This window comes from Leuciscus leuciscus, assembly GCF_965113295.1.
Source record: "Leuciscus leuciscus genome assembly, chromosome: 8".
In the NCBI taxonomy this organism is placed as follows: Eukaryota; Metazoa; Chordata; class Actinopteri; order Cypriniformes; family Leuciscidae; genus Leuciscus; species Leuciscus leuciscus.
In genome coordinates this window covers 15,697,164-15,715,038 of record NC_138732.1, presented here as the reverse complement: position 1 = coordinate 15,715,038, position 17,875 = coordinate 15,697,164, and the positions used below count along the sequence as shown (strand labels likewise).

Genomic DNA, 17,875 nt, shown 5'->3' with positions numbered 1-17,875 from the left:
TGAGAGCCATCTCTGGTCTTATGATAAATCTGCCCTGAGCTGGATTAGAGAAGGTTATAACCCCTTGAGCATGCTAAGCATTATCACCCAGCGTTAGATTTCTGTAATGCACTGGGGCTAATCTTTACAGTTTGCCCCAGGATCAGACCCACGGGGAGAGAAAAGAGGCAAGAGGAAGTTTTTATATATATATATTATTATTATTATTATTATTTTTATTTTTTTACAGCATTTAGAGAGGGAAGTACATCATGGAGCTTCTGTTGATGGCACAAATAAAGTCAAACACAGTTTCCTTATGCGATGTAGACACACCAAAGTTTGTTATTTTGTTAGGCGGTTCTTTTTATGCACTCGACTTTCAGTGTGAAAGAACGCAGATTTTGCATTTATGGAATGAATTCCTCACTTGTCTTCTAACTGAGTCTTATGAAGTCATGGAAGTGGAATTCTAGCCAGCGCTTTTCCTCAAAAGGCATTCCGGAGTACAGACTGAATGGAAGTTTACCTCCATTAAATTCCATTGCAAATGAATGAAACTCTGAAAATAGAATATAAGCCTGGATGCTGTTATGTAACATACCATAACGGAGCACAGATTAGTGCAGACGATTTGTACAGCATGTCCTCGTAGTCGTGCTGTAAGTGACGTACACTGTGTTTGTTGTGAAAGCCAGTGACCCTGAAAACTTAGATTATCTACCTGTGTTTTAATAAAGGAAGAGGTGAATTGGACGGGAGGTGGTGTGGAGGCCTTGGCTGTTCATCATTATACAGAGGTGTGCATGGGCAGATTAAATGTGTGAAACAGACTTTAATCATTCCTCAGAACTGCTGTTTTGTTCACACAAAGACGTGAAAAAATCTGTGGTGTGCTGCAGTTGGGTGGATTTGACTCTAAATACTCTCAGTATTAAAAATCAGTGTAGGACAGTTTTGATCGGCTTGGATGTGTTGTAGAAGTACACATTGTTCAAATAACCGTAGCTTTTTTCTCGTGAGAAAAAAACGTATCCGAGTCAGCTGTTGTTAGTTTTCCTAGAACAAATATAACAACTCTCTGTTGGGACTTTGAAGGTTTTTGGCCAGTGTGTTCTCCCAGGACAAGTTAAAAATATTGACTGTAGAGTTTGTTTAGCCGTGACTTGTCAAGGTTTTTTTTAAATTCATCATTAATGATCATTTAATGAATGACAATCTGTATGTACAGCTCTAAACAAACAATATATCTTGGAACTTGGGCACTTTTATTCCCATGCTGTCAAGCTGTTATGTCCATTTGAAGCACTGTTGTTACTGCTACTCTAATATTCTATTTCTATATTATTTATACAGATATTCCTGTTGTAGTATGGGATATTTTGTATATTAGCATGCAAATAATGGTCATCTTAAATGTTGTCACATGCAGTTAAGCATAAGTCAGCTTACTGTAAGTGAGAAGTTCACTGAGGTAGATCTGCTTTTGTGGCTTATACAGATGAACGGTCTTGAGATACACAGTGTGGGCACTGCGCAGTGTCAAACATAGACATTGTGGCTGGAACATCAGGTTAATATTATCAGCCACATAGAACAATACATTTTGGTTTTGTTTGTTTGTAGGTCTGCGTCTGATCCCTCTTGTGAAACTTAGCATTGTACAAGCACATACAATGGTTTTCAAAAGTCTGAGACCATGCTTTTAAAGTCTGAAAAAATTATTCAATTTTTTTTAATCACACATTAAAGGCCCGTTCACACCAAGCACGACAACTATAAAGATAACTATATATGCGTCCACACCAACGACCGATAACGGTCTTTTTATTCTAAGCACGCGCGCGCACGCGCGCGCACGCGCGCGCCCGCGCTGTCAATGATGGGATAAAAACATCGCCTAGTCAACACCTTTATGTATACAACGCCTTTTTCACTGCAACTTCAGCAATGTTGTCAAAACTAGCGCTGGTAGCCTACCTGAGGTAATTTTGTTACACTATGCTAAACTGCATAATACTTCTCACCATTTATTCCCAGGATACGACCGATTGCTTTCCATATATCCATCTTTTTTAACGTATCCTTGAAAAGGGGGTTTGACTTGTCAAACAGTGGAGGATTTTTTTGTACCTCGACGATTAACTTCTCTGCAATGTCATCTGCCATTTTAAATGCGCGAGACCTTTAAATTAGAATGGATTCTGATTGGCTGTCAGTGTTTTATTGTTGGACAGCTGGAAAAAAAATCTTTCTGAAAGTGATCCCAACGATATCGTTCCTCATATCTTTATCGTTATAGTTGTGGTGTGAACTCTGTTATTCTTTAATATGGAGAACGATTTTTAGAATTATATCTTTATCGTTATCTTTATAGTTATCGTGCTTGGTGTGAACGGGCCTTAAGGCTATTTTATCGGAAAGATTTGAGTGAATAATTAACATGCATTTTGGAGTGTCTTAGTATTTTTTTAGATTTTTTTTTAGATTTAATTACTTATTTAATTATATTTTTTATAGTATTATATTATTTATTGATATTTTGAATTGGCTTTTATATTTTCAGTTTTAGTAATTTTAGGTGCTTTGCTGCTTTTGTAATTTTATTATGAATTTTTTTTATTATTAAGATTCTTTTTTTTTTTTTTTTTTTTTTTTACTTTTTATTGCATTTTTAGTACTTAAACTTATTTTATTTCAGTTAGTCAAGTCAACATGTTTAATTTATTAAAAATAAATAAATATATAAACTCACAGGTTTAAATTAGAATCCCAGAATTTTCAATGTGGTCTCACTTTTGAAATAAATGGTTTGAGTTTGTCTGTAGCTGGCCATTTTAAACTCAGAGACCCCCTCTTTGAGTTTAAAATGTCCAGCTGCAGACAAACTCATGGGGCATCTCAGAGAAATGGAGAACCAACAGGAAATGGAACACATGCTGAGTGTCTCAGTGCTCATAGGAAGTGAAGAAGGGAAGTGCTTTAGTTACACTGGGGGATGATTCTGACATCACCCTTTCAAACAGATGTTTCTGGCAAGTTTCCAACACTTTCTTCATAATGCTCACATTGTCACATAACATGAGGTGGCCCTATCAGTTGAATTGGAGCTCAGAATACTTAATATTGTCATTTCTTAGGGGGCTCTCTGTCTTGAATCAATCACATGGGATGACTGTCCAAGGAAAGCTGTTCACACCAACATGTTTCAGAGAAACATAAACATTGGCTCAGTTTTCCTGAAATAACCAACACACCAAAGATTTTTCCCATGTTAAGGCAATAGAGCTTTTGGAATGGGTTGTTTAATGAGGTCCCCTCCAGTATTTTTAAGTCATCAGTCATTCCTGCATTGTGCTGTACAAAGACAAATCCCCTGAAAATTGGGTTCTGGTTTATAATATCTTTTTTATGCTAAATAATATCATTTTAAAATATTTTAATAATAATATAATATTATTATTTTAGATGTGAGCATGTTCTTCATTCAAATTAGTCTGTTTGCATGTTGAGAACAGTGCAGCTTTGTTTGGGCAGATGAATTGATAAAGAAAGGGTCTGTTCATTAAGTCAAGGGCATCTAGAAGCATGTACAGATTTATTCCTCAATAATGGTTGTGAACTAAAATAAGATGGTAAAGACAAAGCAACCCGTTCTTGGTATACAATTAGTCTGTTCGGGTTTAAATCGTGAAAACTAGTTTAGCTATTTATTTTGTTAATGCATATTCTTGGTTATACTATGTGATTCACTGTTGCACGCGATTGTAATGGATATATTTTGATGATGAAAAAACACAATGCTTGTAAAGGCTAATATTTATGTATTTGAGGTAGTGTTGCACGGTGTACCGATACTTCAAAAGTATCGCGATACTCGGAAATGAAAAACGTCACGATACCTAAATTGTTCAGTATCGATACTTAAAAAAAAAAAAAAAAAAAAAAAAAAAAAAAAAACGCCTCCCTATGGAGGTCTGTGTTTTTTTCCTGACGCACGCAGCAAAGAACCTGCCGCTGTCAGTGTCATGTGACAAAACCATGGACAAAACACTACAGCGAGATGGCTGCATGTGCGAGCACAAGTGGTCCACGACTCGTAGAAAAAGATGACGCGAGGAGTGACATATGGTACGTTGCCTACCTTTCTCTGTTGCACGGTGCACCGATACTTCAAAAGTAAATCGGAAATTAAAAACGTCACGATTCCTTAATTTATTAGTATTGATACTTCTAAGAATGACTGCGTTCCAGATTTGTTAGGCCGGCGAGTCGACACACTGGCTGCATGTCGTGTCCGTTTTTATTTCGGCTCCCATGTTAACTGCCTGCGTGACACACGCGTCTGGGCGCAGCTCGAGACGCGCGGAAAACGCGTGCATGCTACAAATAGAACCGACGCCTATTTTTCACGCGACACGCAAGCGTGTTGGAAGCGTTTCCAGGCAAAATAGAATAGGAAAAGATGTTTCTATGTCATTTTGACACGTATACATATTAATAAATGACATTTTGATGTTTGAACGTTTTGACATAAATACAATAAATGTCATTTTAAAAAAATATTATCGATTTTCAAATATTGCACCTCTCAATACAGAACGAATTATTCTGTAGCCTATTTTGCCGTCAACACTGCCGACGTTGTCTTTGCTGCTATATATTTATGTTTAACATGAAGTATAGGCCTTCCACAACTCTCTCTCCCCACATGTCAAATATATCACCAATGAGGCTTATCATATGTTACCAATATTAAACATTGTTTAATATAAACGCTGTTCATATTTTTATTCAAAGTTCAAGATAAAGATAAAGCTTTATGTTTCTTATGATAAATGAGATAATGCTGCTAAATTTATATATTTTTTTTACCTTGAATGTCATTGCTCTAATTTATTTTTTATATTTTTGTATTTCATATTTTGTTCAAATGTTTAATATATCTGCTGTTAATATGTTAATTTATTAGTGTGTTATATGATTAGAATGTTGTCCCGGTTTTAAAATAAAGCACAGCAATGATATTTTCAGGAAAAGTATCGAAAAAGTATCGAAATCGCAATACTTGACTTGGTATCGGTATCGAAACAATAATTTTGGTATCGTGACAACACTAATTTGAGGAGCCGAGAAGAGTGTCAGTCTGGTATTTGCCCTCTAATCATAGCCAACTTTAAAGTGCATAGCACAAAACACAAGATTTTGGCCAAATGTATTAAACGAAAGGAAAAACTAAGTGCTCAGATAGTTACAATAAACTTTGTAACCTGCAAGTTTAATAAAACGTAATGCTGAATTGCTAAAGATTTGGCCGTTAATGACTGACAAAACACAAATCTCCTAAATTCGCTGGTGAAAAACCTCGTAACTCCATTTGAGCTTGATTTTGGGAAAATGTTAACAATATAATGACACTATACTAATTTTGACAACATGGTGTTTTCATGATTGACTGACTGCCAAATTAGAATATTAAACAGAACGATAAAATAACATTAACCGGTTAAAGGTCATTTTAAAATAAGCATTTCTGTTCAGAACGATTAAACTGGTTCCTTTTAAATTTTTGATTAAACTTGAAATTATTGATACAAATTTTGGTCGTTTACGGTTTTTGTTTTCGTTGCTTGAACTGGTTCGGAGCCCTGGTCATGTATTACATTTGTTTATTCATTTTTCCTCCTTTGAATATCTTGTTTTACTTGGAAATCAGTTTATGGAATTAAAATGGGTTGTGGGGACTGTTTAATTTTGACTCTAAATTCTGGAATAGCACAAGAAGCGTGTGTCTGAATGCTGAAGGAAGCTGACAATTTTTTGAGGTTAAAGAATACATTTACCATCTTGAAACTCTGATCAGTCCATTAGCTAGCTGATCTCAAGCTCACTCTTCTTGGTCAAGAGGAAAGATCAAATACCTCTGCTTAACTTGCTGTTTTCTGTCGATAATTTACTGTAGACTAAAAGGATTATTGTTCATTTAATGGTATTATATTAACACCCAATATGATGACCTTCCTCCCACATGTATAATTATTTGTGCATTCATCAAACTGCACTTGCCCTAGGTTAATGGTAGGTTTTGTTATTGTGTGGACTTCCTAAGGCAGCAGTGTGATTTCTTTTTTTTTTATGTATGATGAAGTGTGTTTGAGGTTAAAATGTCCGCGTCTCTCTGTCTTATAAGATTTGTTGCTTGATTTAAAAGGTTCATTGTACTACATACTTTGCAATAGTTAGTGATTTGCACAAAAGTTGCTGACAAGTTCTTGTGACACAAAAAGAGTGACCTTGGGTTGATCGTGTGATGTGGTGAAAGGACAGCTTGGCATATAATAAAGTCTTTGTTTTAGCAGCAAAGTTATCATTCATCATCTCTAGAGTCTATTCAGCTTTAGTCACTCTGCACATTTCTAAATTAAAACTCAGCTCAAAAGCCACAAGGCACACCAGAAACTCAGCGCTGAGTTTCTTAATGGTGCTGAGAAACAGTTTCTCTGACAGCATGTGCATATAGCGAAATGAGTTGTCTTTCGCTGCTTACTTTGCTTCAACAGTTTAAAATCACTTGTTTTTAAACCACAAATACTTAAAAATGCATTCAAACGATAAGCTTTCGTGACTCAGCAACTTCACGTGAGCGGAACCGCTATAGAGACCATAGTCCAAAATCTCTTAGCTGACAAATTTCTACCGGTTTTATCGTGTCTACCAGTATATCACCCACCCCAAGGCTGTGTCGGAAATCACCCCCTATACCCTTAAATAGGGCACTATTTGAAGGCACTGCCATTTGAAGGGGTGTCTTAAGCCTGGAACACACCAAGCCGACGGTCGGCCGTCGGGCAGTTTCCGTGCGTCGGCCGACTAAATCTTCTCAGTGTGTTCCGCACCGTCGGCTGAAATTGGTCCTCGTCGGCTTTGTAACGGCCGATTCGACATGTTGAATCGGCGTCGGGCCGTCGGTGAAAGAGGGAACTCTGATTGGCTGTTCAGCTTAGTGACCGAGTCAGTGCACGAGAATAATAGCAAAAATGCGGGCAAAGTCAAAACGGTACAGATAGAAGGCTGTTCTAATGATATGTCATCTTATCTGAGTGTTCCTTGGCGAATATTTCAATATTAACACGAGAGGAGTGGAATAAAGACAGTGTTTAGCAGGATTGATATTCAAAATGGTAGGCACGCACTGCTTTGTTTACGGTTTGTGTAACTGCAGCCGGCAGCGCCGGTTTCCCTTTTTGAATGACGAATATAGACGAATATATCTGCAGAAATAGACAGCTGTCTCATTTACACGCAGGCGCAGAACGCGCATTCTAGCTGACAGTCGGCTGTAGTTCTCTCGGTGTGTTCAAGTGCAGCTTTTTACCCCGACGCGAGGCGACAACACAGTCGGCTTTCATCAGCGCTAGTTCGTCTGCGTCGGCTTGGTGTGTTCCAGGCTTTAAACCATAGTGGACGTTATAGAGTGTACTCATTCAATCCCACAATGGACTGCAATAACGAGTGTACAACCCTATGCTCAACGGCTGGAGAATACCCATAATGCACTGTGACGGTCGTGCCGAATGAATTCCCATGTCTCGCCAGAAGATAGCGCCCGCAGCTGAACCATCCATCCATCCATCTATTTTCCAAACCGCTGGTCCAATGTGGCTACAGTGTAATATCATACAGGTATAAATTTTTTTTACTTGATTATTAAATTGTTTAACTAAGTTTTATACATTCTAGTTTTCATGACGGAGTTCAAGATAAATCTTTTTTTATCTTACTGCTGGAGCTGCCAGTTTGCTAAGTTTCAAATGATTATTATACAGCAAGCACAAACTATGCATAAGTGGCTGGCAGCCCTTCCGGTGCACTCAGTGTCCGAATTTACTCACTCGTTTTCATTTCCTCCTTCAAGTGGACAATATTAGTGCATTTGTATTAATATTAATCTATTAGGGATGGGCCGATATAAAAATTTCATATCACGATTATTGTGACCAAAATTATCGTGATTATCAATATTATCACGGTTTTGTTCAAATGAGATGAAAGTGTTCAAAAAGAACTGATGCTCACACTGAAAACAGTTTTATATTTGAAAATCAACAAACAACAAATAAAACAAGCAGCTCTATGACCTTTTTTAAGCAAAAATGTTGTGGCATTTCCTTCCTTATAATGACCGTCGTCAATAGCAACGCATTATAACACAGCGCGCATCCATGGATCACAACGGACGCGCTCTCTCGTTTCATTCAAATACAACTTGCCGTCTTGCGTCTCCGTTTTTGATTGTATTGAAAATGAAATCAGAGTTGATTTATTGTTTACAGAGTTTGATAATATTGTTGTGATCATCTTGTCTGGACGATTGTTTTGTACGCTGTGCAAAATATATAGTTATAAACAGGTAAGATTTAAAACATTCTCAATTCAATATGTCCCTGTAATTATGTGGTAAAAAAAAATCGGTGTAATAAGTGTACAATGATATACATTTATCCCTTAAATGTCACTCTTATTAGTCTTGTTTGAACTTGTTTGTTCGTCTTTGGCTCAAAGCCGCACTTGTTGCGAACTTTTCTTCGCGGAAGCTTCACGTTTATTTCAAGTGAGTGAGATCAAATATTTCAACTCAAAACAACATTTTGTGCCCAATTATTTCCCAGACGTAACGTTAGTTTTGGTATTGAGGTCAAACTTAACTTGCCTTGCGTTCGCTATAAACAGTGGGTGATGGTCACACAAGACGACTCGGCAGATTTGAAGTGTTTCCCCCCCCTATTGTAGTGACCATCCTCGATTAAGTTTCACTCAGGACTTTTGTTAAAGACAAAATATGACCACACCTCAGATTTGGTCCTCTTAAAAGGCTGAAAAATCTCCCGAGCACGTTCTCGAATAAAAAAACAACAACATTGCGCGCTGCGCCTGCGTCAGAGCTGTTGCTGGCTGGACAGGATTTACAGCGAGTTACTAAAATCGCGATAATCAAACACGGTTTTAATGATAATTAAATTTTAAACGATAATACTAACCGTCAGTACATTTAATCGTGGTTTATAGTGAAACCGGTAATCGTCCCATCCCTATTTTAAACTTTCATATCACAAGATTTTTTAGATCTTGAGAAATTAATTCAGTCCAAGTGTGCCCAAACTTTTGACTTACAGTGTATGAGTGTAGAGCTAAAACTGCTTATCTTGACTATGGATGCATGATATTATCATGCATAGAAACTCAATGAATATTGGTTATTAATTGAGTTTACCCTTTTCTTCGCTGACCAGTGGTGAGCAGTTTAGAACTGGGTCACTCACTGTATGATTGGTCTGATTGATTAAACTATGGATTTGAATTACTGGACTACATGCTAAGTGAATTGTCAAGTCTGAGATATAGGATAGAAAAAGACATGGACAAAGGTTGAGCGAAAACGGGGAGGAAACCTAAAAGTGAAAGTGACTTTTGAGGGTGGCTGAGTGCAAAAAATTATTTCACATGTATTTGAGTTGAACACCGATGACATCACCGTTTCTTCTCCTGAAGTGAAAGAGCGAGTTGACACAGGCTCTCTGTTTGGGGGAGAACCACAGAAAGCCAAACACCGGAAAGAGCTTAAGTCTGTATATCATTAGACAGATTACATCTGCAGGCCCTGCCTTATCTGGCTACACTCAGATAAGCCATGGATTGAAAATGAAGTCAAAGAGTCGGCCACCCCTTCTACTGAATGTTCCCACTTTGCCTCATTGCAAAAATGATGATGTACTTTACAGTTGCATACACAGATATATGAGGCCTGCTGCAGTATCTCTGCAGAAATGGCAAACAGGCACGTCTGGCATCACCCCAGACTCTCCAGCAGGGCTATCGCAGCGCCAGCTTCTACAAACTATGTGTTATGCTGTTTTCCCATGGAAAATTGATGGCCGTTTGTCAGTTTGATATAGGCTAATATGAGTTGCAGATAACATCACAGCTGAAATATGCATTTCAGCATGTTAATGTCATTGTTTAAAGCAAGGGGGATTGAATTACAGTTGTTTTCCGTGGCCATTTTCACTTAAGTGAGCTGTCAGTACAGGGATATTACACATTAGTACACATCAGTCTTAGTTGTGCATCTAATGTAAATGAATAAAAGCTTTGACTTGAAAGCCCTTTTTTTTCCCCAAGGTGTATGGAAGTAGTAAGCCTGTGTATTATACAAGTGTATTATACAAATTGTGTATTATACAATTTTGGGGGTGTGGGTTGGGAATAAGCCGATGACCAATATTTTTTTATAGATTGTATATTATATATACAATTTATACTTCATATTATTCAAATAATTGAAAAATAAAACTAGAACAAATTTAAAATCAATAGTTTTAAGTCCTACAAGTGAATCTAGGTTTCAACATTATAATTTACAGTATGAAAAATGCATAATTATTTTGAGATTTGCTAATATATCAAATATCAAATTTTACAAATTTAAAAACTATCAGCTGATAGGCTAACTCATGTGATAGCGATATGTTGTGCACATCACAGGTATGGTGGTGTTCTTAGTGGCAACAGCAATTTGATAGACACTAATGTTCAGTAAATAATTACTTTTTTCATTTATAATAGTCAGATGGCATATTTAATTTGAAATGAATTAAATTATCTCGTCAGGGGTAGATGCACAGTTCTTTCAACAGGTTGATTGGTGTAGTTTTGGCACAAGTTTGTATGTTATGTTTTTAAATAGACACCAATCCTTAAATCATTGTTTGTTATTTACAAAACGATTCAACATTATTTGTGCCATGTTCCTGATCCTTTATCTCTAAATGATTTATTCATCTGGCATGTACCATAACCACCCCTTTGTGCTATTACCATTGTCTCTCTTCACATCAGGCTATTGTTTGGCATCCTGTTGGCCTGTGGTCTCACTCTCTGGGCAAATACAACCAACAATCAGTGTTGATTCTAGCAGGGTATTGGTCAAAGCTTTTGTGAGCACTCAGTACAAGAATAGTGCTGATATTTAATCAAGAATTTTCTGGGCTTTACTGTACTGCAGGATTATCTGCATCACCAAGGTTTATGACCAGTTAGTAACTCATTCTTTTTAATATCTCAATTCTAGTTGTGTGAATTCTATCCTGATAGTTGTGTACGTCTATTAGAGGGTTTGATGCACTCTCTCCAGCTCTGTATTTAATTAAAACATCCCTGTGTGTGAACAGTGTGAACGAGACAAGCTGTCGGCCACTGAATGCTCCATTCTTGAGACGAAGTGACTGCAAATTGCCAAGAACTGTTAGTTTCAAGCGTTCCATTGTTTGAGTACAATTAAGACCAATTAAAATAACCCGATTTCCCAGAAAGCATTTGCAACAGCTTTTTGTTGCTATCCTCGTCGGCTCGTCCTCTGGTTGTTTTCCTAATGTAAGAATGGCCAACAAAGCAGATGGTGTCAGCTAGAAACTACTTTCAGTTTTTGGACACATTTCAAAGTCCATTCAATGCCTCTATTGGCTTTTGTAAAACATTGATTGACCAACTGTATGTTTTGATTGGTGTGTGCCACCTAGTGGAGGAACACGTAATAGCACCATTTGCACTTCAACTGTCAAGTAATCCTTATATTTAGTGCTCTCTAACCAAAACAAGACTGTTCTCTCCTCTCATGTGTTTCCAATTAGCTAACTTAAGAGTTTACTTAGGTCAACACATTACAGAACTACTTAGGCCTGTGCAACTGTAATTTATGTCGCTGTTTATGGAGGTGCTGGGGGCTGCATTAATTTCGCTATTGTGGGGGTTTGGGAGTTTTCTGTAATGAATAAAGCTTTATTTTGATAAAGAATTTAATAAAGTTCTGTTGCCCTGAAGGAGTGTCGTTAAATCATAATGCAATATTTGGCCCTGTTGACTGTCTGATGTGTTGTCGAGCTGCAATATTAATGACCAGCCCTAGAGTCAAAACACAATTATGCAAAGTTGTTAAATGGTTTTTAATTAGATTTTAAGATTTTAATTACTTTCAATAACAAATGCACATCCATGTTATACAGGGCCTTACACTATGAAGCCACTTCGGGCTGTTGGATCTGTAATACAATAATCCCTACACAGTCATTATTATTTTAACAATATCTTTCCATGAAAGTCTTTGTTGGCAAGTTTGGTTTGGGCTTTAAACCGAACTCTTTATGACCCCTTTTAAAGCATTAAACATTCTTTGTTAATAAAGGTTAGTGTATTGCAATAGATGATTCACCCCCTTGAGTCCTTGACACACCTCCATTCACATCAAACCTCCCATTCCATCACAACTGTCGCAAAAGCTGTGTACAGCCTGCAACCCTGGGGCAGTGCTATAATGTCTGGGTAAACGCAGGACCGGGGGGCTGAGAGATTAACAGTAGAGTTTGGAAACCTGCGGGAAGTTCTGCTTTATGGCAGCTTCTCCACAGAGCTCTGCTCGTTAACACTCATCCGGCTCTGCACGGCATATGGAGACCCATCTCTCCCCCTGTGTGCTCCATCTCATAAACGGCTATCACTGCTGTAGCCAAAAAGATAAAGCACATCTGTTAGGCAGTGAGTGAAGGCAGAGAGGAGAAGTTGTGTTTGAGGTCAATATAGTCAAACTGATCAGGTTTAAAGATGTATCTAATGGGTTGCTTCATTAAGAGCAGAACTCACGGTGAGATTCAGCACTCCCTGCGTAGACCAGCATGAGTTGGGTTTTGGATGCTCATAACCAGCATGGGATGCCAATGTTTTGGTGTCACTATAATGTTGATGGACTAGCTCAACCAGCAAGACTACTTTGGTCCACCATCTTTACCAGAAAAGCCACAGTGGTCCTCTACTATTCTCCTTTTAACTCTGCACTAGCTCGTTCGTCTGTTCGTTTTTGAAAAAGATACCGTTACCATGTCTGGTTAAACAACAAAGATGCAAATTTGTGAAATGGTGACATCATGTGCATGTACAGTATATTATATTGTGTTTCTTTACAAAGTGACATCAAAAAGACTGAACTTTTTTTTTTTTGTAATGGAAAACATGACTTTGTTGTAATTCAATGACGATTTATTACAGTGTATCAGACCAATTTATTGCACTGTAGACAATTCCAGTTCCTACATTCTGAATGTGATGATGTGATTTATTCTGTTTTTGATCAATTTACTACTCTTACTTCAATAGAGACTGTTGACTAAAACACTCTTATTTTTTATTTATTTTTTTATATGTAATTAAAATAAGTAAAAAATAAAAATCCAGTATTCAGCATATTCCCTGTCATTTATTAATGTTGTCAGGTGGCACAACTGATATTCATCAGATGGTGCAACCATGTAAATTCTTGATTTAATCCAACAAATATTAGGTAAAAGTGAACAAATGGCTGAAAACTAGTAATTGTATTAAATTAATTTACTGCTATACTTGTATGATTATTTTTTTCTGTCTTTAAAAGTAAAATCGGATGTTAAAGATACTAGAATGGGTTACTCTAAGGGTTAATTTTCTAAGATTTCACTTATAAATAAAAGTAGGAATATATATATTTGCAAATATTTGGTTGTACCACCTGACACAAAAAAAGTCAAAAAATGAATTTAAAGGTCCCATGACATGAAATTTTCACTTTCTGAGGTTTTTTAACATTAATATGAGTTCCCCTAGCCTGTATATGGTCCCCAAGTTTCTAAAAATTTCAATCGGTGTAAATCGAGCTTTTGCTATCTTTCTCTGCCTTTGAGAAAATGGAGGCTCATACGCGCTGATCTTGAATCTCCTCCTTATGACGTCATAAGGAGGAAATGTTACCTCCCCTGTCTCTGCTTTGCCCGCCCAGAGAATATTTTCCGCCCATGAGAAAATGCGCTAGGAAGTAGGAACGCGCGCGCGCGCGATTTTAGTTTGTCCACGAGACGAGAGATATCATGGCTTTTGAGCGAGCGAAGCATAACAATTGCTCAATAATTGGATGTACAAATGAACACCGAAGGGTCAATACAGAGCTGGGCTTGCTGAACGTCTGAAACTAAAGTCTGGATCACTCTCTTTGGCTCAGCTACACACCTCGGACAAGTAAGTCAACTAATGATATATAAGTGTGTTGCTTTACTGTTTATGGTTACCTAGATTGTTACACATAGAATCTGGCTGTAACATTAGCTATGCAGCTATGCAGTTTATGTGTGTGAATAACGTTACACACACTGTAACGCGAGTGTTGTACACGTCTTTGTTATTTTTATAACCGTTTTCCTGTTGGTTAACGTTATATGGCGCGCGCGATATCCGCATTTCAAGATCGCAGAGCTTGATGTAATTGTAATAAGATAAATACAGACGTTACAGATCTCTCATGAAAAGGCAACAGTAGGTTCGCGTTAGCTACATGATAATAACTGTAAACCATCCGAATAAAGTACTGTATCCAGACATAATATTTTAAACTGACCATTCGGAAACGTCCTGCTGGAGCCGCTGAGTTGCAACTTCTTCATCCGTTGCTTCTCCATCTGGATCAGATTCTGTGTCAAACTGAAATGCTTGAAAGACTGCGTGTCTTCGTGCCATTGCTATATCCAACGTAAACATGCACGTCACATTACCGTTGCGCAAGATGGTCAAGGCCACACCCACCCTCCACCTTGCGCTGCCTTTCTCCTCCTCATTAGTATTTAAAGCTACAGACACCGAAACGGCCCGTCTGAAGGAAGCTCATTCTGGGACTGGCTTGTAGTGGCTATAATTCTGCACCGAGGCTGAATTTTTGGAAAGAGATTTCAGATACAGTACTAGGGACCACTAAGGCCTATATTAAAGCCTACAAAAAGTAGCATGTCATGGGACCTTTAAACACTTTGAAATGTTATTTAACAATCTAAACTTTAAAGCATTGTTCCTGACTCAAAAATTTGCATTACATCAATTATGAAAAGATTTTTTTCAAAAAATACAATTTTATTTGTCATTGACCCAAATGTAGTCAGTCATTCATTCAGTCAGACTGTTCCATCCTGAGGAAAGAACACATGGAGCTGAAAGGAGGGGGACTAAGACCAAAGATCCTTGGCAAGCTTTTGCTATTTCCTCTAATAATTTTTGTCTGAGTTCAGTGTTTCCCCTAGGATTTTTTTCAGGTGGGGTGATGGACACCCCGAAACTACTAGTGTCAGGGAACGGGCGTGTTATGGATACGTGGTGTAAAATTTTTAATCAAAAAGCACTAAAAATAATCAAAAAGCCCCGCCCCTAAAACAGTGGTAGGGGAAACACTGGAGTTGTCCATCTCCTTTTCCTGTATTGTCTCTGCTGTGACACAGGGCAGAATGTGTCTGTTTTTAGTTTGTCTTGCTCATTAAAGCTTTATTTCTGCTATTTTATTTTTGGAAGACTGGTTGATGTGAAGTGATATATTTAAAATAATTCATCTTCATAAGTCTGCTGTCATATAAACACAGACTTGTTTGTGATACAAAAGAACAAACTCCAATACATGTAACAGAGTTTAGTTTATGTTTGTTTAAATTATTTAAGTTACTCGTGCAGACTTGTACCAGCAGCGGGTTTGACTTCCCATGCTGCCTGCAGTTGGTTGTTTGCTTATGATCTCATAAGCTTTTTTGTTGTTGTTGTTTTTTGTGTGCATAAATCTGTCATTTAATGCATGTGGTTATGGGTTCTCACTTGCACAAAGACACAGCAGTGTTTTCATTTGCCCTCACTTATTGTCCCTTCCCTTCAACAGAACATACACATAAAAACATTGGCTGATGACATGGTAAGGTGTCTGTTTCTTTTATTTTGCGTGTCTTTCTTTTTCTCTTATGTTTTTGTTCTTTTTCTCATCTTCGCCATGACTCCGTATTGTTAAAGTGAAGTGATCGACAGAGAGAGATCAAAGACAAAAAAAGCAAAGAAAAACTGTTTTTTTTATCACCCTGTCATCAGGTCTGTCATAATCAATCAGTCTAAAGTTCACTCCAGATCAGCAAGCTGGAGTTCAAGCAGACACATGGCAACTTGATGTAATCATTCATGATAATTTGCCAGACCCTTGTCTTCAGTTTGACTTTGGTCTCTCCTTGAACACTTGCATTTTGCTACAGAGTGTGTTTGATTCTTTTATTTCATTCATTTGGATTTCATCCATATATGCATGTTCCCTCCATGTTTTCAATGACAGACTAACAGTGACTTGTGCATGGTTTGATTTCACTCTCTCTGAGCCAGTAACCCATCACTGGAACGCTGGCAGAAGCCGCTCGCATCTCTTTCAAATTAGCTAGAAACCTAAAACACACTATAGTCACGTCTTGCCATCTAATGTAGTCCATAAAGCTGTCTGTGACATTGTCTTTGTATTCATTATGAATGTAATGTGAATATGAACAAGTGGAAAGATGATAAAGGTAATATCAGCCCTGTGCTTTAAAAAGTACAGCTTTGAAAGGTGAAGTAGCAGGAGAGCAGGTGAGTCAAACCTTAAACCTTGAACTATATTTTAAAACTTTCTAATATTTAACCAAACAATTTTGTATTAACTTTTACAAAAAGAACCCTATGAAATCAAAAGGAGAGTTTTGTGTGTTTTTTTGTCTGTTTAGTAGCTTTAAGGCCATTTATTTGCTAATGTTGACTTTTTTTCTTTTTTTTTTAAATCAACAACACAGGAAAAAAAGTAATATAGTGAAATATTACAATTTATTATTATTTTTATTTTTTTATTTTTTTTATAATGCATTACTGAATGTAATTTGTTATCGCAAAGCTGAATTTTCAGCATTGTTACTCCAGTCTTCAGTGTCACTGAAATCATTCTAATATGCTGATTTGCTGCTTCCTTCTCTTTCTCCTTCTCCTCTTCCAACGTTGAAACAGTTGTAGTCTTGTGGAAACCATGATACTTTTTACAGGATTTTTGTATTTAATAGAAAATTCAACAGAACATAATACTTCACATCACAACAATGTTTTTACTGTCTGTTTTGATCAATTTAATGCGTTCTTTCTGAATTAATTTTTTATTTTTTTTTATTTTTTAACAGTAGCGTATATGCATTTCAAATTTACAGTCTCTACAGGGGAAACTGAACAACAATAATGATGACTCGTGTTGCACTTTACAGATTTTTGTCCAATCAAATTTAATTCAAAATCTTCATAGGTAAAGCCTACTAGCTGTTTTTTTTTTTTTTTTTTTTTTTTTAAACGGACACAGCCATTGATATGCCTCTCCTAAAACTTCCCTTCTTAATAGGAAATACACCAACAGAGGGCAGAAAACTGCACTCAGGGGATTTCACAGGGTCATAAACCTGAAAATTCAGAAGGCATTTCCACTGTCAGATATATGTGCTGTTTATTTTTGTATTTATTTGATCTGACATATGCACCAGTTATTTACTTAGTTACTTGTCTCTCCAGCGTGACAGAATCACCAGTTTTCGAAAGCAAGGCACGAAGAAGGAGAAGCCTCTTATCCAGCACCCCACAGACCCCATCTCCACCCCGACCGAGCTGCCTGTGCCCCAGCCTTTTTTCGACGAGCGCTCCATGAACCTGTCAGAGAAAGAGATCATCGACTTGTTTGAGAAGATGATGGTGAGTTTGTTTTCTCATCCTGTGATCTGCACTGCGCCCCAGGCACTGTATGACCTCAGACGCCCTTTATCACTGATGCATATCAAAGTGTGGAGCTCATGTTAAGGGTGTCAATTAGGCCATCAAAACCAGTTTTCTCTGTGACATTATACCGCTCACACACTTTACCAGCAACATAAAATGAGTTTAGTAAGGATTTAGCTTAAGTTTAAAACTAGGTTGTAGGTAAGTTGTTCAAATCAACTTTTTAGTTGCTTTTTTAATTATTTTTTGTCAC

The 17,875-nt window shown here is 37.3% G+C and overlaps 1 protein-coding gene across 1 annotated transcript in view; it reads left to right on the top strand.

Annotated features, from left to right (window-relative positions):
* diaph2 (diaphanous-related formin 2) overlaps positions 1-17,875 on the top strand; it is a 442,308-nt gene that overhangs the window by 8,875 nt on the left and 415,558 nt on the right. The window contains exons 3-4 of the mRNA XM_082178708.1: positions 15,743-15,775; positions 17,422-17,598. Of these exons, the coding sequence (XP_082034834.1) occupies positions 15,743-15,775; positions 17,422-17,598 (210 nt within the window). The remainder of the gene's footprint in view (positions 1-15,742; positions 15,776-17,421; positions 17,599-17,875) is intronic.